Source organism: Notamacropus eugenii, chromosome 1, assembly GCF_028372415.1.
Source record: "Notamacropus eugenii isolate mMacEug1 chromosome 1, mMacEug1.pri_v2, whole genome shotgun sequence".
Taxonomy (NCBI): Eukaryota; Metazoa; Chordata; class Mammalia; order Diprotodontia; family Macropodidae; genus Notamacropus; species Notamacropus eugenii.
This window is the reverse complement of record NC_092872.1, coordinates 152,282,711-152,310,548: the sequence shown is the minus strand read 5'-3', so window position 1 is coordinate 152,310,548 and position 27,838 is coordinate 152,282,711. Positions and strand designations below refer to the sequence as shown.

At 35.5% G+C, this 27,838-nt stretch overlaps 1 protein-coding gene across 11 annotated transcripts in view; it reads left to right on the top strand.

Annotated features, from left to right (window-relative positions):
- The window catches only part of TJP1 (tight junction protein 1), a 278,691-nt gene extending 251,455 nt beyond the window's left edge, over positions 1-27,236 (top strand). For 5 of the 11 annotated variants that reach the window (XM_072616792.1, XM_072616813.1, XM_072616830.1 and 2 more), the window contains 17 exons: positions 227-335; positions 1,178-1,397; positions 1,637-1,821; positions 1,928-2,023; positions 6,715-6,797; positions 7,558-7,768; positions 8,098-8,198; positions 11,223-11,573; positions 11,921-12,157; positions 12,818-13,702; positions 13,843-13,937; positions 15,149-15,373; positions 18,280-18,455; positions 19,658-20,135; positions 21,622-21,839; positions 22,918-23,061; positions 25,635-27,236. In XM_072616792.1, the coding sequence (XP_072472893.1) occupies positions 227-335; positions 1,178-1,397; positions 1,637-1,821; positions 1,928-2,023; positions 6,715-6,797; positions 7,558-7,768; positions 8,098-8,198; positions 11,223-11,573; positions 11,921-12,157; positions 12,818-13,702; positions 13,843-13,937; positions 15,149-15,373; positions 18,280-18,455; positions 19,658-20,135; positions 21,622-21,839; positions 22,918-23,061; positions 25,635-25,729 (3,909 nt within the window). In that variant the 3' untranslated portion in view covers positions 25,730-27,236. The remainder of the gene's footprint in view (positions 1-226; positions 336-1,177; positions 1,398-1,636; positions 1,822-1,927; positions 2,024-6,714; positions 6,798-7,557; positions 7,769-8,097; positions 8,199-11,222; positions 11,574-11,920; positions 12,158-12,817; positions 13,703-13,842; positions 13,938-15,148; positions 15,374-18,279; positions 18,456-19,657; positions 20,136-21,621; positions 21,840-22,917; positions 23,062-25,634) is intronic. The other 6 variants (XM_072616798.1, XM_072616796.1, XM_072616788.1 and 3 more) reach the window with 5 other exon arrangements.
- The last annotated feature ends 602 nt before the right edge of the window (positions 27,237-27,838 follow it).

Genomic DNA, 27,838 nt, shown 5'->3' with positions numbered 1-27,838 from the left:
ACTCTTTGACATTAAATTGCCTTGTAAATACACCCAGGTTTTATTTAAGAATTTTGAATCAATTTTTTTTTTGAGGCCCCCTTTAAGAAACAAAACAAAAGCTGTAGGAAGTTGTGTGTTAGATAACCCTGAAGTTCAAAGGGAGAGTTTTTTGTTTTATTTAGCTTTTCAGAAATAACTTACATTGTACTTCATAGGATGATTTTTATGAACTACATTCTAACAGGTAAACAATGTAGATTTCACAAATATCATCCGAGAAGAAGCTGTGCTTTTTTTGCTTGACCTCCCTAAAGGAGAAGAAGTGACAATCTTGGCACAGAAAAAGAAGGATGGTAAGTTATTTTCATAAGAGTTATACCAACATGAAAAAATACAAATATAAAAACATATAGAGAGGGCTTACTATAGAGGAAGCAGTTTTCAATCTTAAAATGGTGATTTATTGAATTTTTCTATAATAAAATCAGTAAAGGAAAACTGGAAGTACAAGTCATCTGGTTTCTTTGATAAATCAGATGCTAGCAACTTTCTTGTGGCATTTATCAAAGACTAATGATCAGAGATAAAATTGACAAAGCAGCGTCCTTTTGAGTATACTACAATGAAAAAAATGAGACTCCTATTAATTCATTTTAGTAGTTCACTGAATATTTTAAGGAGATTTCCTCCTTTCCCCACTAGATTTTCCAAACTTCAGGTGTTTTTTAGAAGATTTGGAAGTAAAACAAATTCACTGAGAACTGATAATTTTTTTTATTCTTACGTCTTAAGTCCCTAGAACATTTTCATATGTTATAGGTGTCTGATAATTGTTTATCAAGTTGAATTAAACCTTAAAAGTAAACTCGTGCCACAATTTCAAAAAAATTAAATATTACCTATTCCGATTAATTTCTGATCTTTTGAGCCATTGAGGCAGTTGTGTGGCTCAGTGGATGGAACATTTGAATGATAAGCTTCATTATACTTATCTGATAAGTGGCCATTACCCTCCCTCTGCCTCAGTTTCCTCTACTGCAAAATGGAGATGATAACAGCACCTCCTAACTGAGGTTGTTGTGCGGGTCAAGTGAGGTAATATTTGTAAAGCACACGATGCTCAGTGTGCAGTGGGTGATTGACAAATCTTTCCTTTTTAATTGGTATTGTGCATGTTTGTTTTGTTTTGTTGTAGTTTACCGCCGTATTGTAGAATCGGATGTAGGAGATTCTTTCTACATTAGAACACACTTTGAATATGAGAAGGAATCTCCTTATGGGCTCAGCTTCAACAAAGGAGAAGTGTTCCGTGTAGTGGATACCTTGTACAATGGAAAATTGGGTTCTTGGCTGGCTATACGAATTGGCAAAAATCATAAGGAGGTAGAGAGAGGCATCATCCCTAATAAGAACAGGTATGCCTAGATAATTCTTCTGAACTCATCCCCTTTCTGAAATGATGTATGTAGTAATAAAAGTAAATTTATTGAATTAGGATCTAAAACAAATCATTGTGTTTAGTGCTAAAAATTTCTTGCTGTTGTATAAGTTCCTCAAATTATACTGAGATTAAGATTTAAATAAGATTTGATTAGACTATTTCAAAAGTTAATTTGCTGGTGGGTCTTTTTCTCATGTTTTATTTTTAATATAGAGCTGAGCAGCTAGCCAGTGTTCAATACACACTTCCAAAGACAGCAGGAGGAGATCGTGCTGACTTTTGGCGATTCCGAGGTCTTCGTAGCTCTAAAAGAAATTTACGTAAAAGCAGAGAGGATCTCTCTGCTCAACCATTTCAGACTAAGTTTCCTGCTTATGAAAGAGTTGTTCTTCGAGAAGGTAGCTTTCTTTTTAAGGGTTAGCCTGTTCAGTACATACCATGTTCTTGCAAATAAAAGTATCTTAAATGAATTGTTTTCACTAAAATTGTTTCTTTGCTATATAGCTGGATTTCTCAGACCTGTAACTATCTTTGGACCAATTGCTGATGTTGCAAGAGAGAAACTAGCAAGAGAAGAACCAGATATTTACCAAGTGGCAAGTGAGTACCATTTACACTATTGGTGATTGGTTTTAGACGCCACTTTCGGAATCCCCTTTTGTCATAATCACTCACAGTTCTCCGCCTTTGAAGTCTACTCTGTGCAGATTGTAATAGCTGTGGTCGGCTTAGCTTCCTGGGCAGCTAGGTGGCACGGCGCATAGAGTGCTGAGCCTGAAGTTAGGAAGATTCATCTTCTGAGTTCAAATCTAGCATCAGACGTTTACTAGCTGTGTGACCCTGGGCAAGTCATTTAACCCTATTTGCCTCAGTTTCCTCAGCTATAAAATGAAATGGAGAAGGAAATGGCAAACCATTCCAGTATCTTTGCCAAAAAAAACTCCAAATAGGTTCATGAAGAGTTGAACGTGATTGAAAAATGACAAATGACTGAACAACAACCACAAAAACTTAGCTCCTGGTTGTCTTCTCCACAGTTTCTACTGTTATCCTAGGATAAATATCCTACCCTATCTGCCTTTTCCTGGGTGGATTCAGTGTTCATTTTGATACTCCTTCCAACACCTTAAACTCCCTATTTTCTTTAGTTTCTTCAACTCTATTTCAGGAACAGTCATAGGATGATCACAAATAGGTTCCCACCATTCAGTCTCCACAAGTATTTTATTTCCTTAATCAAAAATTCTGAAATTCCTCTGACCATAATTTTCTACCATTTCTTTTTATACTTCACACCTCCTTACCCTGTCCTTGCCCTCACTGCAACCTTTACTCTCTCTACCTCTCAGTATGTTCTGACTTCCCAACCCAAACCTGAGTGCCTTCCTGTCCTCTAACTTCAAATGTCTTACCTCCTTATTACTGCTCGTTCCTTGCTGAACCTCATCCTTTAATTATTCCTGCCATCACTGACTTCCTCTTCCTCCAACACAATTGTGCTGACTAGGTATACTGGACATTTGTTAGCTGACTTACATCAGACCCTCTCTGCAGCAAGGCAGTACATTTATTCCTCCCCAGTTGATTTCTTATTTTACTTGCAGAATCTTCTCCACTCGTTCTAATCTTTTATGTTTTCTTCAAATCGTCTGTACTAAACTTCTCCAATATCATACCTGAGGAACTTGGCCTTTTACTTTACTGAAAAAAATTTAGATCATTTTTCTGCAAGTTTCCTCTTGCCTTTTTATCTCAAAATCCCTGAACATCACCCCCCTCTTTTCTTTTTTTTCCCTCTTTTCTTTGTCAAGTTTAACTCATCTCTCTGTCCCCTTCTGTTTTCTATGGAAGCATGGCAACCTCTTTTTTTTATATAGATTTTTTTCACTGTTTCCTTCAGACATACCCATGTTTCCTCTTCCCTTAAAAATATTCCCCAAATTCTTCTATGAAGCTGTTGTTTCATATCTCTCTTCCCTTTTCACAGCCATACTTCTGGGAAAATACCACCTAATCCATTGCTCCTCCTTCCCCCACACTCCTTAGCTCTTTGTAGTCCGTCTTTGAACGTTATCGCTCAATTGAAACTGCTCTGTGATTTTTAATTGCCACATCAGGGGGTCTTTATCACTCCTAGACCTTGATTACTCTCCTGTGTCAATTTATATGAATTCTTATACATGCACATTATTTCCTTCAATAGACTGTTTTAAAAAGTGACCTTATTTTATTCTTTTATATTTGTATTTCATAGTACCTAGCATAGTCTCCCTTTTCCCAGGTTATTTTTTCAAGGTCACTCATTGTTTGCAGTAGGTTGGAATCATGTCTTCCCAACTGAGTACACTTAGCTCAGTACTCTGTCCAGTATTTCACATTGCCTCATCAGTAATCACCTTTATTTTGTAAAATGTTTCCCACTGAGACATTACATAAAATTGTTTATATTTTGCATACATTAATACATGCCTTTGAATTGATAGTCCTTTGGGGATTTTGTTTTAATTTTTTGATACGTTTTATATGCAGAATTTGGTATTTATCATATATATTATACACACATTTACACAGAATGGGGAAGAGAAAGAATATATTCATGATATATTTTTGCAATGACTGTTATCTTAGTTCTTTTTACTCAACATTGACTGCTTTTTTAGGACACACCTGTATTAGATGAGAAAAAAATAAAGTTTAGGGTTGATGATATTTTATTTGATTACTTCCATGTTCATTTCCTTGACATTTTTCCTTCTAAGTATTCATGAGTTTATAAACTTAGGGTTTCATGTAGTATGCAAATCTTTGGCTTCCTTCCTTCATCTTGATCCATGTTTTCCAGTTTGGTGCATTGATTTTACTGGGGAGGATCTTCTCTTAGTCTTTGTAGAATTGATCTCTTTACTCTCAACCAAAGAATACTGATGGAAAATTATTTTCTGGGTTGTTTTATTACAAGTTGTTAAAATGATCATAGCAGTTCACAGATCAAGTGTTTCTTTTGTCCTTTCCTTTCTCTCTCTTTTCTTTTTTTTTTTGCATCTCTGAGGACAAGCAATGAACCCATTCCTCCTTTTCAGCTACATCTTCTGATTTCCTTTATGTTGAGAATGTCAAGATTTATAGTATTCAGGTCTTCCAGTTTCATTAAACATTGGACAACTATCTCACTTTTAACATACCAGCACGCAAGTTAAGGTTCATAGACATTCAAAAAACTATGTGAATCTTAATGTCAGTTTTTCCATAAGAGCAACTCTTGTCAGAGCTTGTATTCTGCTTTTGTAGCCTTCAAGAACCTAGGGTCATCAAATTACATGTTTTGTGTAGAAGTAATAATAATTCTAATAGCATATATGCCCCCATATATATCAGTCTAAGGCTTTACACTTTTGTCAACAGCATTCTGAGGTAGGTGCTCTTATCTCCATTTTTGCAGGAAAGTGAAATGAAGCTGAGATAATAAGTAATTTGCTCAGGTTCACATAGCTAATGTCCAATGCAGAATTTGTACTCTGATCTTCCTGACTCCAGGTCCTACAGTCTTTGTATGGTATTACACTGATACCTTGAATGGTAATGTTCATAATTGGCATTTTCTAAAGGATTTTTTAATGTGTGAAAATTTAGTCCTCAAAATAATGCTCTTGAGCAGGTACTAAAATTATTAGTATCCTCATTTTACAAATAAGTGTGAACCTCAGGGAAGGTTAAGTGACTTGACTTGCAGTGGTTACTTTGAAAGTTTCAAAGGTGGGTTTTAAGTCAAGGTTTTCTGATTTTAACTCTAGAACTATCTAATATTCCAGACTCTTAATTCTTGATAGGGGCTTTTAATTTGCTTGTTGGGTTCATGGATATATCCAGTTCAAGGGTTCTGTGAACTCAAATGGGGGAAATAATTACATCATTATTTCAGTTTAATAGGTTTCACTTGGAATACGTTTCTCTTCATTTGGAGTTCATAAGCCTTATCAAACTTCTAAGAGATCCATCACACAAAAAGTTAGGCATCCCTGTTTTTTAAATTATTGGATCAATTTTTTCAGTACTCTTATGTTATATAATACAGAAGGGTAGGAAAAGGATTTGAAAAGTTGAATCAAGTAGAGGCAGGCAGAAAGCATTTTATCAGTGTCTTCTTTGTTAAAGTCATTCCTGTTTCTTTGGGCCCAACTCAGATATAGTTTCCCTGATGGTTTTTCCATGAACCTACCTTTTACCCCTCTTTCTTCAAGCTTGAAATGATCTCTTTTTTTATAAGCATGCCTATGATAATGTATACCTTCTCTTATATACCTAATCACATATCACTTTATGTTTATTTACCAGCATTTTATTTACCTTATTATTATACTGTTTTGTAACTGTTGTGGTATAGTCATGTAAAAAACACCTATTGTTGATGCAGTTGGTGTAATTTCTTCAGCAGTTTGTAACTGCTATTTTTATAGCTGCACCGCTAGTTTTTGCTTTTAATTATTTTTGTCAATTTGGTTGGAGATATTAACCTCAAAATTGTTTTAATTTACATCGGTTTGATTTATCAGTTTGTTGTACATGTTTTTGACCTATAGTTTATTTAAAATTTATGTTTCATCTTTTAAGAGTTATCTATTCATATCCTTGAACCATTGGGGCTGACCGTTCTCTCTTGTAAATTGTGTCCATTCCTTTTAAACTCTGGATACTCTTTTATTTTTCATGAAGATTTTTTCTTATATTTTGAACTGTCTTTTCTTATATGTCTTTTCTTATATTTTGAACTGTCTTTTTCTTCAAGGCCCTCAGCTACCTTCATAAAGTTTTTGTTGATTTTCTTGAATCTGCATGTCTAAGCACCTCATGTGATGTCCCTCCCCCCACCCCCAAAAAACCCCTCCAAACCCACTTCAAGATAAATATGCCTTTCTTGAATACTGCTGCTTTCTAGTCATTTACATATTTTATTCTTCCCCTCTCTCAATTTTTTTGAGGCCCAAGACTGTCTTATTTTCTTAAATCCCCACGTAGCAGCCAACACGTCATTGAATTCAGTAACTATTAATTTGGTATTTACATGGAAAAAAATGGTATAGAGTGGTGACTAAATTCCTGAAGCACATTAATGATTAGTTGGGTTTTTGTCAGCTTTGCCACAGAATATAATTACCATTTATTATAATTCATTTGGGGTTCTAAATAATGAAATTACAAATGAATATTTGGAATACAACTTATTTATGAGCTGAGGAATCTGTATTTCTAGATGGTGGTCTTCAAAAGTTGAGTAACATTTTTTCCTTTACTAGAAAGTGAACCTAGAGATGCTGGCACTGACCAGCGGAGCTCGGGAATTATACGTCTTCATACTATAAAGCAAATTATTGATCGGGTAAGTTGTAGAAATCAGTAATTCAATTGTGTCACTTCAATGAGAAGCATAGTAATCATAAAAATAAAGGCTAGCATCTATTTAGCACTTTCAGGGTTGCAGAGCACTTCACAAATGCTGTCTTATTTTATCCTTAAAGTTACCTTGGGCGCATTTATTATTCCCTGTTTTCCACATGAGGAAACTGAGACACAAAAAGGTTAAATGACCTTCTTGGGGTCACATACCTAGTAAAGGTCTGAGGTTGAATTTGACCTCAAATCTTAACCTTGAATAACAATTAAATTTTGTACGTACATTCTTAGGTGTGAATTTTGACTTCATTTTGTCTACTTTGTGTGTTGTTTATGTGATATCTACAGCATTCTAATATTTTTATTCGAGGAATGACTAATGCTGGTACATTTTTCCCCCCAGATTACATCACATCACATTTAGGTGAGGTATTTAATTTTGCCTCAGCTACACACAACTTTTTTTTATAAGTAGCTTTAAGAGGAACTATTTTAGAGATAATTTATAATAAAATTCAATTTTAATTCTACTCATCATTGCATGAAATTAGCCCTTGATCCTGTATTTAATATAAATAATAATGGCAGGATAGTGGTGCTACTAAGAGTGTTTAATTTTGCAATTTGTGGTGATTTTACAGTTATAGAGTTTTTACATTCTTTGGCTGGAGTATCATTTTCTGAATTGATAGTTCTTTGAAAAGAGTTACATATCTGGAATCATGATTTTTTTTTTCCTTATGCAGGATAAACATGCTTTATTAGATGTAACACCAAATGCTGTTGACCGTCTAAATTATGCACAGTGGTATCCCATTGTGGTATTCCTCAACCCTGATTCTAAGCAGGGTGTTAAAACAATGAGAATGCGATTATGTCCAGAATCACGAAAAAGTGCCAGAAAATTATATGAACGATCTCATAAACTTCGTAAAAATAATCATCATCTTTTTACAAGTGAGTACACTCAAGAAAACTTCAAAAGCCAGTTATTGAAAAGTTCTGCATAAGGAGTCTACTTAGGCACATTTCTTTATAGCAAAATTTATTCTGTACATTTCTTGGCTTCCAGAAATTTATCATCCATCTCATCCTAGCAATATCAACCACTTTTTAAAGGGAAATATTATTTCATAATCGGGGCACTCAGCAGGGTAGTTAACTTTCTCTGCAAACACTCCCATCTGTCTTGCAAGTAATATCATACCTCCTTTTGGCAGACCTTACATCTCAACTTCTGCTATCTTACTGTCCATGAGACCAAATTAATACTTTGTTATTTTCAGCTACTATTAATTTAAATTCAATGAATGATGGTTGGTATGGAGCACTGAAAGAAGCTATTCAGCAACAACAAAACCAGCTGGTTTGGGTTTCAGAGGGAAAGGTAAGAAACGTCACCAACAGTTTTTTTTGAACGTTTGTCCTGTATTTCAGGGTTTTGCATTTTTGATGTCTCTAAGTTGCCATATCATGTGACAGTAATACGAGGGGAGGGGTTGGAGAAGCAAGGAATAAACTTTGGTTCAATTAGAGACAAAAAAAATTATCTGACATGAAGTTTAAACTACTTTTACTGGGTTTTGAAGCTCTAATAGCGTGAGAATTCTTATTAGTCCATTCATTGATTTGCTGTGTCATTAAAAGGCCTCTCAGACCATGTATTTGGGAGACCAGCTTTATTACTATATTCATATTAAATATTTTTCCTATTATCTTTAATTTTTAATATTTTCCCCAACGAAAAGCAAAGTAACTTTAGTTCCTTTTGTCATCCTTATTTCATATGGTCCTAACAGTGCAGTATAATAGCTTTGTCAGTTTTTCTTAAGCTAAGTTTATAGATAATAAGGGGAGAGATTTGGGGTTTCTCTGTTTTTTTTGGTTTGTGGGTTTTTTGTTGTTGTTTTTTTTGTTGTTGTGATGGTGGTGCTATTTTGCCCAACTCTTTTCCCTCCCCACTCCTCACCCTACTCCTGGGCATGGCCCCCATTTTCCTCTACTTGGCTGATTATCTACAGGAGCTCTGGCAGTGCATGCTGCATGTTTAAGACAACAGTGCCTATTCAGAAAAGTATATAGCCTTTGCAGGAAAATACCATAAAAGTTTCACACGTAGAAGTAGTGGTATACATAATAATATTTCAAAATTAAAGTTTTTCTTCTGCCAATTTAGAGGTTACAAGTAGTGCATGTGTTGAACAAGACAAGGTTGAGTAACTGACATTTCAGGTAGGACACTGTACGCAGTAAAAAGTAAGTGTAAGAAACCATATAACCATTTTTATGACAACACTTTGACTATATGATTGGTTTTTACTCTCACAGCACTCAGTAAAAGTGATTGTAATCATCCTTAGTGTTATGATATTAATATCTGAGATAAAATTGATATTATAACATTATCCTCATCCAGAGATAATAGAAAATGGAACCTAATTTGTGCAAATGAATTCCTTAAAGGCCTCTGCTGAGGAAATATATTTAAATAAAATTACAGAAAATACATATGCTTAGAATTGTTGCTAGTAAAAAACTCCCTTCCATTTTTCTTAACTCATTCTTCTGAGATTATTATGACCTTCCTACTTTGCTGGCCTCCTGAGTTTCCTCTTTTCATCCTTATAAAATGAATTGAATCTTTTATCATTATGATAATTTCCAAAATTAAAATATATTAAAATCATAAATGTTTAGATCATTTTATTTTCTCGTATCCACTTACATGTTTTCAAGATGAATATATGATTTTCCCACTTAAAACTGCTTCAAGTAACATTGACTTTCTTGTCAAAGTTTCAATGACTTAACCTATGGAGTGTTCTTTCCTGTCATATCTGAGATAGACTTATGGTCACCCAATCAAGCCATGAAGAGTCATCAGAATTCCCTTTCCTGAATTTCTTAGAAGATGTTGGCCTGGGTCTAAGTCAGCCCATGCTTCTTGTTCCCTTCAGTGTCTACAGTCTCCATAATTCTGAAGATGACCAGCTGCCTCAGTAGTGGGTGGGTGAAGGGGTTAATTCTGAGTGATTCTTTCCCCAAGACATTGCCACCTGAGTGACTGTTGAGGTCACTGAAAAGTTGGGAGTTATGGATAATATAGGCAAGCAAACTCTTCTATGTTGGGAATGGGAGAATAAAGCCATAGAAGTTTCTTACCTTAGACACCGAAGAGCTCTAAGTCTTTCATCTAGGCAGGATGTTCTGCTGAAAGCAAGAGCTATATTGCTACCTGGCAGACATTGGTTTGATATACTGGGAGGGGCAGTGCTCAGTGTTACGTCCCAGGCTGCCACTTGATGCACATGTTCCTGGAGCACCTGACACAGAATTGGGACTTGTTTTCTTGGTAATGCCAGTTAATTGAGATAACTGAGAACCATAGTTCTGGCACAGCGCAGTGAAGATTTCAGTTTCATGCCAGATATCCTACTTCTAGCATTTCACCACTGTGAGAAGGAATTTTTCACTTTTGTCACTGCTTCAGATTGTGGAGGATGCCCACTCCCTTTAAAAAACAAAAAGAAAAACAATACTAAACCCTCCAGATTCTACCTCAGTATTTAAATGTACCCAGAGGCATCCTATTTTTGAGGGTGGTGCTTTAATAACTAGACTGTGTTACTGAGCCTGGTAAACAGTTTCATACTAATAGCAGTTAAGTCACAGGTTGGTGAGTTCAGATTTAGAAAATGCTTTACCTCCCATGTTTCTCATTTTTCTTCTCTTCTGTGCTGAAGGAACTTGAAATGTTTGAATCAGTTCATGTCTTAATTACTTGTAAAACAGAACATAATAACTACATTTCTTTGTCTTTTAGAAACATCTTTTATAAGGAATCATTTCTTCCTAAGTTTTGAGGGGAACCCTATCTCTGGTAGTAATACTTTTCCATAATACTTTCCAGAAAACCTTCCAACAGATATCAGCTTCAGCTTTTTTGAAGAGTTGCTTTCTAAAGATAGTGCTTTGTTCTGGCTTGAGTAGATCTGTTCCATTGGTTATGACAGTTTTTCTTCCATTTCTGTTAAGTCAGTATGCTGGTGCTTCTGCAAGCTTGCTCATTGGCATTCCCTTTCTTCCCCATGCTTTGGAATAGAAATCCAGTAACTAGGCTTTATAGGCCAGAATGATAGCGAGATCCTTCATCGCCTCCTTGGGTTGGGTTCCTAAGACTTGGATTAGCCAACGTCTGACTCATCCAAAAGTTTCAGCTGCCAAGGGATGCTCTGTGTGTCTGCATGTATGCTCGTACAGTTCTTCTTGACCTTTATCCATCATAAATTTGAAACAAGTAGATTTGATTTTTTTCAGAGGAGAATATCCTTTCCAGTCTCCCTTTGTAAAAATAAAGGTCATCTCTTTTAAATATTGAATAAAGTTTTTAACTTACTTTTATTTGACCCAGGCGGATGGTGCTACAAGTGATGACCTTGATTTGCATGATGATCGTCTATCCTACCTGTCAGCTCCAGGTAGTGAATACTCAATGTATAGCACGGACAGTAGACACACTTCTGACTATGAAGATACAGATACAGAAGGTGGGGCCTACACTGATCAAGAACTAGATGAAACTCTTAATGATGAGGTTGGGACTCCCCCGGAGTCTGCAATTACACGGTCCTCTGAACCTGTAAGAGAGGACTCCTCTGGAATGCATCACGAAAGCCAGACATACCCTTCTTATTCACCACAAGCGCAGCCACAACCAATTCATAGAATAGACTCCCCAGGATTTAAAACAGCCTCTCAACAGGTAAGCAGCAAGCATTCAACATTTTCTAGCTGTAGGTGCATTATTCAGTTTTAAAATGTGGGAATTGATGTAAAGAGAGTAAATTTTGTCATTTTTCCGGACAAAGATTAGTCACTAACTTGGATGTGAGATTATTAAGAACTTATAAATGGTTTCACTTAATATAATATATAAAAGTGGTATAATAATTTCCCAGAAGCTAGAATGAGGCAGTAATTTTTTTCCAGTACACTTAAATTATGTGTACACAACATATATATTATATTTAAAACAAAAACTTAAACTAAAGTGGAAAGTCAGCAGTGTATCAGAAGCACTATATTTAAAATATTTTAAACACTTCACAGAAAGCAGAAGTCTCATCTGCAGTCCCTTACCCTTCGTCTGAAACACACCCAGCATCAACCTCTGCTGTTAATCCTAATGTAAATCTAACTAATATCCAACTGGAGGAGCCAGTCCCAGCTCCTTACAACTCCTATCAGCCACATCCGGGCCCCTTAACACCACCAAGTACTGAGACATCTCAAATAGTGCTAAGAGACCAAGAACCATCATTGTCGTCGCATGTAGATCCGGCAAAGGTACCTGTGCTGCACTGTTGCACTAACTTGCTGCTGTCCCAAGCTAGCACATGAACGTTTTTTGCTTTGCCCCTTTTAAGGATTCCCTTTGCTTTTTACTATGGGCTTACGTAGCTTAGTGCATTTAAATCAGTAAGAATTATTAAATGTTTTAGCTTGCATGGCTTCCAAATGTATATTGTCTAAAAATGGATATTTTCAATCAAAGATTTTTGCTGATTATTTTTATTTCTAAGCTTATTTTTTTATTTATTGCCAATTCTTTATTGCTTACCAGAGAACCTTGATGAAAAACCTCACTGAAAATTATACTGTGCTTTTCTTTATATTCTTAATTTCAGATATAAAAATCAAATTAAAAATAGCTCAGTGAATCATAACTTGGATACTTTTTAAATAGCTAAATTATTTGTTACTTAGATTTATTTTAATAGATTCTGACACCAGTGACATCTGCATTTTCAACTTTGGGCTTTCTTCTAATCAAAATAACCTATAATAATAATCAAAATAATTGGCCTTTTTCTCTCATCTGAATGTAACCTTATAAATATTAGCAGAAAATAGCTTTTTTTCAGGTTGTTCATTTGTTTTATATAATAAAATTTGACTGAGATTATAAACCAGATATTTATAGCTAAGTTTCTGTGTTCTGCATAGGTGTATAGAAAAGAACAATATACTGAAGAACCACCAAGACAAAATTACGTTATGAAACAGCCGTCTGTTAACCACTCAGTGCAGAGACAGGAAAAAGAATCTAATTTGAGCTATGAACCTCAGCCTCCTTATGCAGAAAAACAATCCAGTAGAGAGGTTGAACCACCTCCATTTAAGTATGATTCTGCCAACTATACAGATCATTTGTCTCGAAGCTATGACCCTCGCCTACATTATGATGATCATCGAACACCTTCTTATGAAGACCAGTGGTCATATTATGATGACAAACAGCCTTACCAAGCAAGGCCTTCCTTTGATAATCAGCACCCTCGAGACTTTGACCCTAGACAGCTTCCTGATGAGGCTTCAGAACGTGCTTACTTTCCAGTACAATCTCGTTTTGAAGAACCGACCCCAATATCTTATGATAGCAGGTCACGCTATGAACAGCCCCCTAAGAACTCTAACCTACGATATGAAGAACAGCCAACTTCTGGATATGATATTCATGGTAGATATAAATCAGAAGCACAGCCTTACTCATCAACAATGTCCAAGTCTTCTGAAGCCAAGCAGTATTTTGATCCATACCCTCGAAGTTATGAACAAGTACCACCACAAGGGTTTAATGCCAAAGCAGGGCATTATGAGCCTTCTCCCCATAGCTCTATGGCTGTTCCTTCTCTGATACCTTCATCTCAAAAGACAGAAATACTCTCTTCAAACACCAAACCACTTCCACCACCACCTACTATAATTGAAGATGAGGAAGATCCAGCAATGAAACCACAGTCCGTGCTTACTAGAGTCAAAATGTTTGAAAACAAAAGGTCAGCATCATTAGACAGTAAGAAGGATGTTAATGATACAGCTGCTATTAAGGTAAATATGTAAAAGGGATTTTTGTTATTATTACCACTTAATAGAAAAGTAGCTTTAAAATGTCTTTTACATTCTATTCTTAAACCTTGAAGTTTCGTAACTTCAAAGATAAAATCTGTCATTTTTTCCCCTCCCTATAGCCCCTGGAAACAGTACCTAAACCTGCAGTTGTTCCCATCGGTGGTCCTAAATCTTCTCAAAATCAGTTCAGTGAGCATGATAAAACACTGTACAGGTGGGTATACTGCCATTTAATAAAAGAGTTCAGGTTGTGGTATAAAACTACATTTTTTGTTATTTATACATTCAGTTCAATAAGACCACTTACACGTGTTAGGGTAGGATTAAGGACTAGCTCTGTGATCTCATTGACAAGGCACTTGCTCTACAACTTAGTGCAAGGGAGTCACTTAGAGTATGAAGTTAAGTAATATAGCCAGTATGTCTTAGAGGCAGGAAGTAACTCAAATCTTTTTGGCTCTAAAGGCCAGCTACTTTATAGCGCCTCTCTTAGTATTGTGAAAGGGAAAAAATGGGATGAAAATAATTGTACGACTAAAATAAAAATCAACTGCCCTTATATTCAGTTTGGCTTAAGTATGGGACAGGTTAGGCAGGGAAGGTGAAAAGTCTTATTAGCAATCCTTAAATCACTGGAAGAATGCTTTGCTTTTTAAGTGAGGAAGTTATACTGTACAAGAGGTTTCTTGCTAATAAGCCTTTTATGGCTCTAGTTCGGAAAAAAACTTTTAAAATAAATTTGAGTTTCTTCCAGACTTTGTTGTATTATTGTTTCACAAAATTTGCTTTAGCTCTTTATACTTTATTTCATTCTTTCTAGACTACATTCTGCATTTCCCTGCCTCCTTAAAGTTTATCAAGCACAATTTAACCTTTCTTTGAGTCATCATTATAGGCATGAATATACAATAGCACAACATAATTAGTATTATCCTTATGGTCTGTTATTCCTTTGTAATAAATGGTCACAGCATTATGGTTCAAACCTTATATGTCAACATGTGCCTTTGGTAAAATTACCAACAATTTGCTGTTAGACTACCACTGTTCGCTTCTTCCTACTATCATTATGCCTCTAGAAATATTCTCCCCTTTGAACTGCTTCTAATGTGCTGCAATCTAGGAAAAAAGAAAGCCTAGTTTGTGATGATTGTGTCTGAAATAGGCAAAAATCTAGCAAGCATTTGTGGGTAAAGTGCTTGAAATTGAATCCTTGGGCTTTGTGACATAGGAAGGCTCTGGAAACTTGAAGTTAACAGGTAAATAAGGTATTTTATACATGGATTTGATTTTAAAGAGAAAAGTGTAGGATATGCTACAGTAGCTCATCTTTCAGCTCTGTACTGTTTATCCATCTTTGAACGTTTCATTGTAAATTTTGCACCGTAACCTTGAGTTTGAGTGTCTTATATGATCATGTATTAGGTCCCCAGAACCACAGAAACCTCAGATGAAAGCACCTGAAGATATTGTTCGTTCAAATCACTATGATCCTGAGGAAGATGAGGAATACTATCGAAAACAGCTTTCGTATTTTGATAGAAGAAGTTTTGAAAACAAACCTTCAGCACAAGTTCCTGCCAGCCATCTCATAGAGACTGCCAAACCAATTCATCCTCCAAATCAACTAAGTTTTTCTAGTTATTCTAAGTAAGTTATTTAACTTGAGATGGTATAAATAAGCTGTCATCATGTAAGATTGAATTTGTCAGGGGAATTATAGTAGATGGAGAAGTCTTGTGCTTTTTAAACAGGCTTTAAAAATACAACTATATAGATGGTTTGTAATTCAGGGGATTTTGAACAGCTGTGAAGAGTTTATATTAAATTATGGTCCAAGAAGGTAACATTCAACTTGTTAGAAGAAAGAATTCATAAGTAAAATCCACACGTCTAATATATAGGTAAAGTTTGTTCTTCCTTTTTCTTAACATCTAGGGATGTGAGTGGGGTATAGAATACGCAACCATAATTCTTTATCAGGGCTTTCTTAGATTTGTAGTGTCAGTATTTTCAATAAAAAAATTATTATTTTTAGAAGAGTATTGATAGGAACTAGCATGATTTAGGGAAAAGAATGCTGACTCTGGAGTCAGAGGACCTGGATCCAGATCCCTCCTGAAATTTAGTCCTTGTATGACCCTGAGTAAGTTACTGAACCTCTGGATCATACTTTCTCATTGGTGAAATGGGAGGGTTGGGCCAGAGGGCCCCTGAGCATCCCTGTGAGGTGACTTATTGAGTAGAGTAGCTCTGGGACTGGACAAGTCACTTGACATTTCTCCAGGTGTAAAATAAAATGGGGGATAAAGAAATATTATCAAGACTGAATGAGATGTTATGTGTGTGCACGCAGGTACATGTGTCTGTGCATATGCATGCGCACACACACAAAGAGCTTGGCAAAACTTAATGTGCTATCTAAGTGCTAGCTGTCATTTTTATTATCCTATGATTTTTTTTTTCCCACTTGTGTCTTCTTCCATGACACTTTTAGTGCGGAGAAAGAATCATAAAGAGTGGTAGAATTAGATCAAACAGTACTCCACACAGCAAGTGATGCAGGGATAAAGTCATAGTGAATACTGTCCTACTTTCACTGTTAGAAGATCAAGGCCCAGGGTCAGAGAAGAAGAAAAATAAACACAGGTTGTTAGACTTGAAGAATTATGCGAAGATGTCAATATGTCATCTGGGTTCATGTACAGTTGTGAGTAAGGGTGTATGGTATAGAATCTATTGAAAACACACCTAAAATTTTTCTCCTCATAAAGCTTGAATCGTATTTCATTTTGAAAATATCTAGGAGGGAGTTGGTGCCAGACAGTCACTTATTTCATGTGTATTTTTAAAAATGCAGAGCTGTGGTCATCCTGGTAAGGTGGCCATTGCGGGCACTTTGTTATGTATTCATTTGCTTGTGTGCAGTTTGGGTCTGCATCTGAAATGTATATTCATTTCTGTGCAGCATCTTTCCTTTTAATTAAACAGTTGGCTCACTTATTTGCTGCCTGATCATCCTTAGTTTTTTGCCCCTTCTTTGCTGCTTTTTTGCCCACTTGACTTACTTTGCATTCTTGCACATTTGACACCTTTGCTGGATGACATAATGAACATGAAAGTTGCCCACTATACTGTTAAGTTTTGGGATAGCTAAGGAGTCAAAGTAGACTGGTAGGGTCAAGTGAGAGAGAGAGAGAGAGAGAGTGTGTGTGTGTGTGTGTGTGTGTGTGTGTATGTATGTAGAGGGAGACACATACATATACATTCATGCACACAGTAGTAATCTCTCTGGACAAATGAGTGTTAGCTGTATTTTTATAGGCAGAATGCTGCTGTTTCTGTGTTGCAGTTAGGATGGTTTTAGTGTTTGAAAATGACAATTTAGACCATCTCCTGAAATCTTATTAGAATGACTTGTTTTTCTTTCGTTCTTCTATTGCATTTGCTTTGCTATCACCTAGATTTCTTGGCTCTTACACTAGCTATGACTACTTGAAAAGGAGCATCAAGTGGTAAGATTGGCATTCATGTGAGGATGTTTTTAAGGTGTCCTCCCCCTGTGGCTTTTGTCATTGGCATTATGTGCACTTTCAGACTTCAAAGTCATTTCCAAATTTTTCCAGTATAAATATCTATGAAAGCCAAATAAGTTTTTAATTTGAGACTAATCATTAGCCTGAAGTTCCTTGGGACAAGTCTGTTTTGTCACATGTAAACATGAAAACATATTGTTTCATGTAAGTGGGAAAGTGTAGTTCTTGATAAATAATCTGTTTGTGCACATAAAACTAGTGAAGTTTAGGCTGATTGTTTCTAAGGTTTAGATGGCATGGTTGCAATTATGAGTTTCTTCAGATAATTTCTATTAAATGTGCATTTTTGTATTATGTATTTGTGATTAGCATTTTATTGGGGGGAGGGAAAGTAAAATAGGCATAATTTAACTTATGTGAGCCTTGTAAATTAAACCAGTACCTACTTACCCAGAAAGCCTTAAAATACCTCTATAGGAATATGGGTAGGGTGAAACTGACCCAACAGAGCCAGTTGTATTTATCTATTTTGCACTCTTGATAGCATTGGATGTTATTTGTGTAAAAGGGAATATTCTTCACGTATTGTTTTTTGACTACATAGAGGTAGAAGGATTGAGGTCTCCATTCCCCATCTTCAAAATCAGAGCCAGTAGAGACTTGGGTCTAATGAAAATTCAATAATGAAAGATCATTACTCTGCAAGATATTTGCAAGGCTTGCTTAAGACGTTTTTATTGAGAAAGACAACATATTGGATGATGAGTCACAGTTTTCAAGTGTTTCTCAGAATTTCATCTGCTTTTTTGTCATCTTCTGGATTGTTTTACTGCTATCTTAAAGTACTTGTATTATTGTCTTGATTTCTTTTGTACTTCAAATGATTGACTTTGTATAGAGCATCTCCCAAGACTCACAGGAAGAAACTTTTAAAAGAGTTATGATTGTGAACATTTTAAGCTTGTTTGGCCAAATGTGGATTTCCATTTGCTACCATTTCCCTCTTTAATATTTTAACAGGGGAAAGCCTATTGAAAGTGATATTATGGATAGAACTTTTGGTGAAAAACGCTATGAATCAGCTCAAATTACTCCTCCATCACCTGCACCTCCTTCACAGTATAACCAGCCTCCTCAGCCTCTTACCAACTCTTCTCTGGCTCTCCATGCACACCCCAAGGGACTCCTTTCTGAAGGTATATAAGATTACAAAGCTGAACGAAAATATTAAGTAACAGAATATGTGAATTTTACCATGCATAAACTTCTAAACTGATTACCACTAAGTTTTGAGCAGGTGATGTTACATCTTCAAGTCAGTGATAGGATAAACACCTTACTGAAAATACACTTTTGTCAGCATAAATTTATTAGATTATACTTTTGGTTGGTTATCAAAAGGTGCTACTAGATTTACTATAGATTTTTGTCTAATGTACATTTTTAATGTGTCCAAAAAAAATTAGTTGCTTTGGTCCTGTTATTTTAGCCTTTGTGTGAAATGTCCTTCTGTCAAACATAAGATTACAAAATTAACTTATACTTTCTGTCAGTAGAAACTTAGACTTTCATTTCTCTGTTAAAAAGATACAAAAAATGAGGTTCAGATGGATAAAGATTACTTTGGGTCAATTAGTTGTGCCCTTTGGTATTTGATAAATTCATTGGTTGCTGTTTTTCAGTTTCAGTGTAAGCTTCATTTCCATATCTCAATTTCTAAAGAGTCTAACATTTCTCAATCTTCTGGAAATAGTACCTGATTATCCATTCTATTGGATCCACATATTTTTCTGTGAAGATGAACCTCTTTAATATCCCTTGACAATATGTAGTTTATCTTTTAGGAATAAAGAATGAACACATCCTTTTTTCACCTCAGCACAACTTGAGTGATCAAGGGAAGAGTTTTCCCCTCCAAAATGATAGCACTTATGGTAAATAAAGCAGTTTCATTTCTTCCTCCCTTCCCCTCACCAGGCCTGCCCACACTTAGACCATGAACTCTACTTTGCCCATTTATCAGAATTCTTGGCATCCGAGGAGCCTGTTTTCTCTTAAACTGGGGTCTGAGGAAGAAAGACTTGAAATATATCCATTACTGCCCAGTTGTTCCCAAAGAGGGAATAGGAGCTCATCTGCTTCTTGAGAGTCATAGCATGGCTTTGAACTTGACTTTCAGACCATGGCCTAAAACGATACGGTGAAGTAGGTGGGATACTTGGGCTTGCCAAAAAAGGAATACCAGTTTCAGTGAAGTACTGAGTTAATATCTTTGTTTTCTTTTTCTTTCTTGGGTTTTATGGATACTTTAAAAAAAAATTATTGCTCTCACTTTCCATTGACTACTCCACTCTCTCTTAGTAAAATACTCTTATCATAATTTTTTTTTCTTTTTTAGGGAATTCTTTGTCATTGGACTTTCAGAATTCTTTAGTATCTAAGCCAGACCCTCCTCCATCTCAAAATAAGCCATCAACATTCCGATCTTCAAACCGAGAAGAGACTGTTCAATCTACTTTCTATCCTCAGAAAAGTTTTCCTGACAAAGGCCCAGTTAATGGAACTGAACAAGCTCAGAAAACAGTCACCCCAGCATACAACCGATTCACACCAAAACCTTATACAAGCTCTGCCAGACCATTTGAACGAAAGTTTGAAAGTCCTAAATTTAACCACAATCTCCTGCCAAATGAAACTCAGCATAAACTGGAGTTGCCTCCCAAGGCTCCAAACTCCCCCAAAACATTTTTGAAAACGCAGAGTTCGTCACAACCTCCTGAGTTTGACAGTGGAGTAGAGACGTTCTCTGTCCCGACAGATAGGCCCAAATACCAGCCAAATAACGTCAGTGCAGTGCCTCAAGCCATCCCGGTGAGGTAAGGTCCTTTTTTTCACCATTCAGACTTGTTCAGCTTAGAGTGTTAGGGTCTTCATTTGGTTTCTGTGGGAATCTCTGATTTCCTGTAGTTAATGTATCCCTCCATGGTTTAAGCCTTGCAGTGATCATTTTAGCACCCACAGTTTAACTCCCAAACTTTAAGAGAAATAATTGACAAAAATCCGTTGTCCTGAATTTCATGGTTGTACGGGTCTGTGTTACAAAGCCATTTCCTCACCTTGGAGTCATTTTTCCTAGATTTTTTTTCTAGTCCTTGTCCATGAAACAGCTGTCTAGTTAGAAGAATTAGATTTGTTTTCCTTGCTAAATAGAATCTACCTCATTCAATTCCTAAAGCTAAAATCAAAGATCAAGATCTGAACCACAGAACCCAAAATCTTCGAAATTTGGCTCATTATAATATAATGTAAGAAAACATACTCCTCATTCTGCTTCTTACTCTGGTAGGTCCGAAATACCTCCTTTTGTTTAACTTGATCATTCAGATGCTGGATGCAGTTCATTTACACAGAATTTTCCCTAGCTGTGTTCCTTTTAAAGTGTAGTCTTATATCCCTAATTATTCATGAATGAGAATTTAATTACCTTTCTTTTGTCCTTTGTTACTTTTGTGCCTTAATTGTATTTTTCACAAATTGAAAATACTTGCAATATTTCCTTTTATGACAAGTTTTCTTATTTCTAGGATAAAAAATTTATCTCCTGGTGCTCTGCCATTAGTTTATACCTGCCACATAATCTTGATTGTCCCAGAACTAATTCCACATTATGTTCTTAATTCAGTGTTATTTTCTCCTTCTTGCTAGTCTTTGTTTTCCCCCTTTATAAAAACTTTATTTCAAAACTCACTTCCTTTAAGAAGCCTTCCAGGATTCATTCCTGTCCACCCTGAAATCATAACCCTTTACTACAGTTGTCCTTGATTGATCAGTACATGTATTGACTTTTTAAGTGGTGAGTTTTTTCTGATATGTAAGTTTAGATTGAAAATTTGGTGAATTTCAGGACTTTAGTATCCCTGAGATATTCCATCAGTGGGAGATATAATTGTACTTGAAATAGTGATTTAAGTTATGACTCATTATCTTAGAGATATGTTAAATTTATTTTTTTGTGCTAACATACTATCAGGTTATTATTTGTCAGGTATATACTTTTTATTCCAAAAGTTTTGTTATGTACTAAATGATAGAGACAAATGACTTAATTACAGAAATTAAACATCGTAAATAAGAACATGTCTTTATTTTGTAACTGGAACATGCATCTGAGATAAAAAATTTCATAAGAAAAGAAAAAACTTCTCAGTGACTCAGTGACATCGTCACTGTGGCTACTTCTTCTGTTGGTGTGCATCCCAAATTTTCCATACCTTCCTATCCTGTGTAACAAGTGATATGTTAAAGACAAACCCTCAACATACTGTTTTGTACCACATTCCTTAAATGTTCATGAACTCTCAGTCCTTCAGCTTTGGAAGATGACGAGGATGAAGATGGTCACACAGTTGTAGCCACAGCAAGAGGAATTTTTAATAGCAATGGTGGCGTCTTAAGTTCCATAGAAACTGGAGTTAGTATAATTATCCCACAAGGGGCCATCCCTGAAGGAATTGAACAAGAAATCTATTTCAAAGTGTGCCGAGACAATAGTATCTTACCACCTTTAGATAAAGAAAAAGGTAAGTACTCTTACGTTTTTGTTCCATAAGGGGTTACAATCCATTGTGATGGTAGTTCTATTAAATTTACATCCTGAATCTCTTGTTATGGAGATATAGGGAGGCAGGAATATAGTACAGTTGGCTCAGTATTTAATGGTCAAACTCTCAAAGCTTGGCAAATCAGAGATGTTGGCAAAGATAAAGTAAGATGTATTATTGTCTCCATTGCCATTTTCCTGACCCATTCTGCTTTGCCACATGTTTATATTATGGTAGAATTTAAGGTTCTTGAGGAACAGAAATTATTCTTTTCTTTGCATTTTTAGTGCTTATCTTGATTCCTTAGATAGAGTGCTTGATAAATATTTGTTGAATTTAGATGGTTTACATTTGTATTTTGTGTGTAAAAGAACTGCTTCCCCCACTTTGCCCACCAAACCTGCCATGTTTTCAGTAATCTCTATTTTCTAAGAAATACATGCCACACATATGAAAGTAAGATGTATCAGTTCATTAGCCACATAGTTTGATTCACAGTTAAGATAAGCTAGATTCTCCTGATGCACTAATGTATTCAGATTAGAGTGTGAAAAGATTTCTGAAAGTTCTCATCAAAAATTAAGAATTCTCAATTTAAACCACTGAGCCCATTTTTCAATATATGATTTTAATCATAGGTTATTGTAATATCAATGTGGCAGTTTTATTCTGATCAAATTGGTCATTGCTTTCTAAATATATCAAGTCAACTAATTTCCTTAAAATTTGCCAGAATTTAATGTATCTGATTTTGCAGTTGTGTTAAAAATTACTTGTTTAATAACCATATAATCTTATTCACATATTTATATTGATATTTCCATCAGTCTTAATCCCTTAAATCCTCCTGTTAAGTAGTATGGTAGTAAACCTAAAATATAGAGAGAATGACCATGAGAAATTTTCAAAAGATTATCTTAAAAGCATACATTTTTTATGTATTTTTCATGATGTGCAGAGTTGGCTCTTTTTGTTTTTAGAGACCAAATTTAATTTGAGGGTGTAGCTGTGGCAGTACATATCATGGGCCTTGTTACAATCTTCCTTTGAATTTCAGGTGAAACGCTGCTCAGCCCGTTAGTTATGTGTGGGCCCCATGGACTAAAATTCCTGAAGCCAGTGGAGCTGCGCTTACCACACTGTGCGTCTATGACTCCTGACGGTTGGTCTTTCGCTCTAAAATCATCCGACTCCTCGTCGGGTATGCTGTCCTCCCTCTGTCCTTTTGGGGCTTTTGGTGCTTGTCAGATGATTGATGCATGGGCTAATGATCACTGCATACCATTTGCCATCACGTTTGATGCCACTTTCTATTTCGTTATGTAAGCATTTCTAGATTTACTCGCAGTGCAAGTACTGTCAATCATGAATGAACAAATTAATAGTGGTAGGTGAAGAACTTTTTGGCTTTTTCATATTTTGCACAAAGGGACTCAATAAATGTTGGTTGAATTGAATTAAAATTGATTCAGCAAAGGCACTTTATTTTCTGCTTTTACTTTCTCAGGTGATCTGTTCTGTAAAATTTTCAGGATGCAGTGGAAAAATTGAAATAAAGATATGCCTAAAAATATTAAAAGTGTACTTGACCAATGCCAAGCATTCCTACTTTGGTTTCGTTTAAAATGTTTTTCTTGTACAGTCATACTTACTTTATTTGTTGGATCTCAATGTTTATGCGAAAAAACAAATTTTTATTGGGATCAGTATTTTTCTTGCCATTTTTATGAGTTTCTCTTGCTAAATCTTAATTTCAACTTTCCCGTTGCATCGTCACACTTTTCAGTATTTTGTTTTGTTGTACTTATGAAGTAAGATAACAAATGACTATTACCATATGTCTATTCCCACTAAAGGAATATCTGGTTTATAGAAATATCACTAATTCAGACTGTTCTGAATTTTTCGTGATTCAAGTCATCTAGGCACAAATTGCCTTTCATCCTGAGAATTTTATAGTATAAGAATTACGCCAACATTTTTATTAGGAGCAGGTAGGTGATGCAGTGGGTAGAGTGCTAGACTTCATGGCAAGAAGACTCAAGTTCAAATCGTGCCTCAAATACTAGCCATGTAACCCCTAAGACAAGTCACCCAAACACTCAGCCTCAGTTTCCTCATCTAAAATGGTGATTATAATAACATGTACCACATAGAGTTAGGAAGACAAAATGTGATAAAAATAGAGAAACATTCTAGCCATTGTTGTTACTGATAGTAATGACGTAATAGCTAATATTGATATAATCCTTTAGGGTTTGCAGTGGTTTGTTGTTGCATTTTCATCTATTTATTTGTTTTTGCAGATGATAATATCTCACAGCTATTGCCCTCATTTTGTAAATGAGGAATCTGTGTCAGGCAGTTGACTGATACGCCCAGGGTCGCGCATCTAGTGAACGTCTGACGCAGGATTTGAATTCCAGTCTTCTGACTAGATTGACCACTGTGTAACACTGTTTTTAAGCTCCACATGTTTCAGAAATGTGCTATTTATGACTTATATGGTTACTATCATTTTTATTTATACGGGATGTATCCCAAAGGCTTTTTGAGACACTCTATATATTAAAGTTTTTCCAGTAGATTCTAATAGTGAAAACTTCAGCCTAATTGGGATTATTAACTTAAACTTTGGAAATTTATGTGCTTTGTGTGTGTGTCTCTCCTATAATTTGGACTCCAGGAGACTACTACATGAACATCCTCTAAATAGTTCAAATTGTTGAGATTATCTTGTTTAGGAAAATCAGATTTGTAACTGATTGTTATGTGAAGGAATTCACTACATGTTTACTCCAAATAGAAACTTCTGGTTATACAAACTTAAGTTTACGCTCCAATTCCCATAGGATCGCATCTCTAACATAAGAAAACACACCTATAAAAAAACTACTTTGACCTCTAGTACACTGTAGAGAAGTGTGTGTGTGTCCATGTATATACGTATATCCCTCTTCAAGTTTTTCAGCTCTATTTCATGGGTCAAAGTATCCTCCGCTTTTTCCAAAACATACTTAACTCATACCCTATAGATAAGATAGCCAGTCCATGACTACTGACTAAACCAGAAATTGTCAACTCTGGACAAAATCTTCTTTTCCAGTTTTGACAGAAATGTTTTCTTCTACTTAGCTGACATGTTGGTTGGTTTTCTTAAGGTAAAACCAGTAGCTGTTTAGACAGACTAGTTTTAGTTCCTTTTAAACGAATATAGAAGTGCAGAGTTGGCACTAACACGCCCTCTATTCATCTCCGGCGTCAGAGCTCCCTGATTATTTGGAGAGGTTTGTAGTGGTTTCCTCTGTTCTTCAGGTGTTCAACTTCTCTGTCAGTTACTTAGTAATCTCAGAAAATGGGGGTCTTCAGAGGAACCGTGTGTTCCTACCCTGAGAGAAGTGTTTTTTGGTGTACTGGAATTGAACATCCCTTGTACTTGTCAGTTTTTCATTCACATGAATATGTGATTTGGGACTTTCAGAGTTCTCTCTTATTTTGTTCATTTTGTAAAGTTTTCTTAAATTTTTAAATGAGAATAAATTTGTCTTGGTGAATCGTTAATCTCAGCTAAATTAAAACTATACCTCAATTGTTCCTATGGAAATTTAAAGGTACTACTCCAAAATGAGAGGCCCCTTTTTAAAAAGAGCAAAAATTATACATTTATGCATATAACCACATTCTCAAGGATGACGGAGAATCGTGTGCTTTAGGTATATGATATAAGCATCTTCGTTTAGTGGTAATAAATGTCCATTTTGTTTTCTTCCTTAGGTGACCCTAAGACCTGGCAGAACAAGTCCCTTCCTGGAGATCCAAATTATCTTGTCGGAGCAAATTGTGTTTCTGTCTTGATTGACCATTTTTAATATTTAACGTAGAAACTTGATTAAATAATGTGAAACTGGGCTAGACGTACTGAATTTTAAGTGGAACCACCCTATCAAGTATTATACTGTTCATAGAAGTGATGATGGAACTTGTTAGTATTAAGCATTTTATTTCAACTGATGACGGCTTTAGCAAGTACACCCTTGAACCATGGTCAAAAAACATGCTGTGAAACTGAGGCTATGATGGAAAACTAGTATGGACTGAGGGCAGGGCGAGTGTTCTGAATGCATTTTAATTTTTAATTGGCTTTTGTATTTTTTTAAGGGCACTGGGAACTGTCCATTGGTAGATTTCTGTTAAATTACCAGCCAGCAAATGAGGGAATCATTTTGGGTGGGCTACATTCTTTTTTAACTACACTGGTGTAGAGCAACAGCATCTTGGCCTGGGTTTGACAGACACATACTTAAATTTTGATTTTCACAGGTTATATACACATACATGTGCACGTGTACGCACATACACATATATATCCCCTCTTGAAATGCAAAGACATCTGGAGCAAATATGGAGTCTCTAGTGGGTTTAACAGCAATCTTCAGCTAGGGTAATTTGGCAGACAAATTGGCATTGACTTACAGTATGTGAAGACACTTAGCTTTTCTTTGAGATGGACACAGAGCATGTGAGACTGGTTCAGTGGCCTATTTGAATCTGTAAATTAACCATTACTACAAACATATTAACCAGCAGGGATGCCTTACCCTTATGTTTTTTAAAATAGTTTTAGATCATCCTAGTTCTATATGGCTAAGTTTTTGTATGGCTTTTGTGCTTATCTATATAATGTATCATGAGAAAGATTGGGGGGAAATGATTGTGAACTTGTTGGTTTGAAACAAAATGTGATCAGAATAGAACGAGAGGAAAATAATGGTATAGGGGTTTTTGCCCCCTTGGGGTGGGGAGGGTTTGCTATGCATTTGAAAATTTATAGATGTTATAAGGATGCTTGTATATAATGCGTGCATACCCCTTTTGTTCTTGGTTTGTAAATTAACTTTTATAAACTTTACCTTTTTTATATATACATATATAAAACAAGTTTCTTAAAGGATATCTTTGTATTCTCTCCTCTACCTTTTGAGCCTTGAACTTTGACATCTTGCAGCAATAAAGCAGCATTTCTATGATAAAATTACAAGGACTTTTTTTAGAAAAAGAATGCAGAGTTGTTACATTTTTAAGTGCTGCATTTGAAAGATGCATTACTCAAAAATCTCTAGTTTGATTAAATTCTTGAAAAGTATCCCTACTGTAATTTGTGATACAGATGCTGTATTATGTGCCCTAAAATGTATTTTTTTACTAATAGACAATTTATTACGGCACATCAGCACTATTTGTTTAGAATGATATACCACTGCATTCTCTTAATCAATTATATTAGCTCTTCAGGTGTGGCTGATTTTTTTTCTTTGCAGTTATTAAAAAAATTCAAATTTCTAAATAAGCAGAATAAAACTTTTTAAAATAATAAAATTCTGGCTTGGACTCTGTTTTAGAAAGTCTTAACATTGTTACATCACCATTTAAACTCCCTGCCTCTGGCAGAAAATAGATTATATTTATTCTTTACCCTCATCAAGCCTATCAGTTTTACATACTGAATAAAGAATCTCATCACTTCCCTTTAGTACAGTGTTCAGTTGTATATTTCCTAAGATAAAAGAACAAGTCTTTTATGATTATATCTTATCCTGTGCCTGTGTTTAAAATTTAATTTTCATCTAGTTTTTCCGTAATTAACAGAAAAAAGCCCCAGACATGAAGTACACAATTTTTGCAGGTTCAGTTATTGAATCTCAAGTTAGAAGTGATCTCAATAGCCATCTAGTACAGCATGTACATAATAGCACTCCCCGCTGTACATACTTAGAAGTGTTTATCTAGCTTCCATTTGAAAAGCTCCAGCTTGAGGCAGAATGCTACCCCCTAACCAAGGCAGCTCACTGTACTTTTGGACATCCCTCATTATTAGGGTTTGGTTGGTTGTTTGTATTTTTCTGACATCAAATTTAAATTGACCTCTTTACAGCTTTCACTTTTCATTCTTCATTCTGTCTTCTGGAGCCAAACAGAAC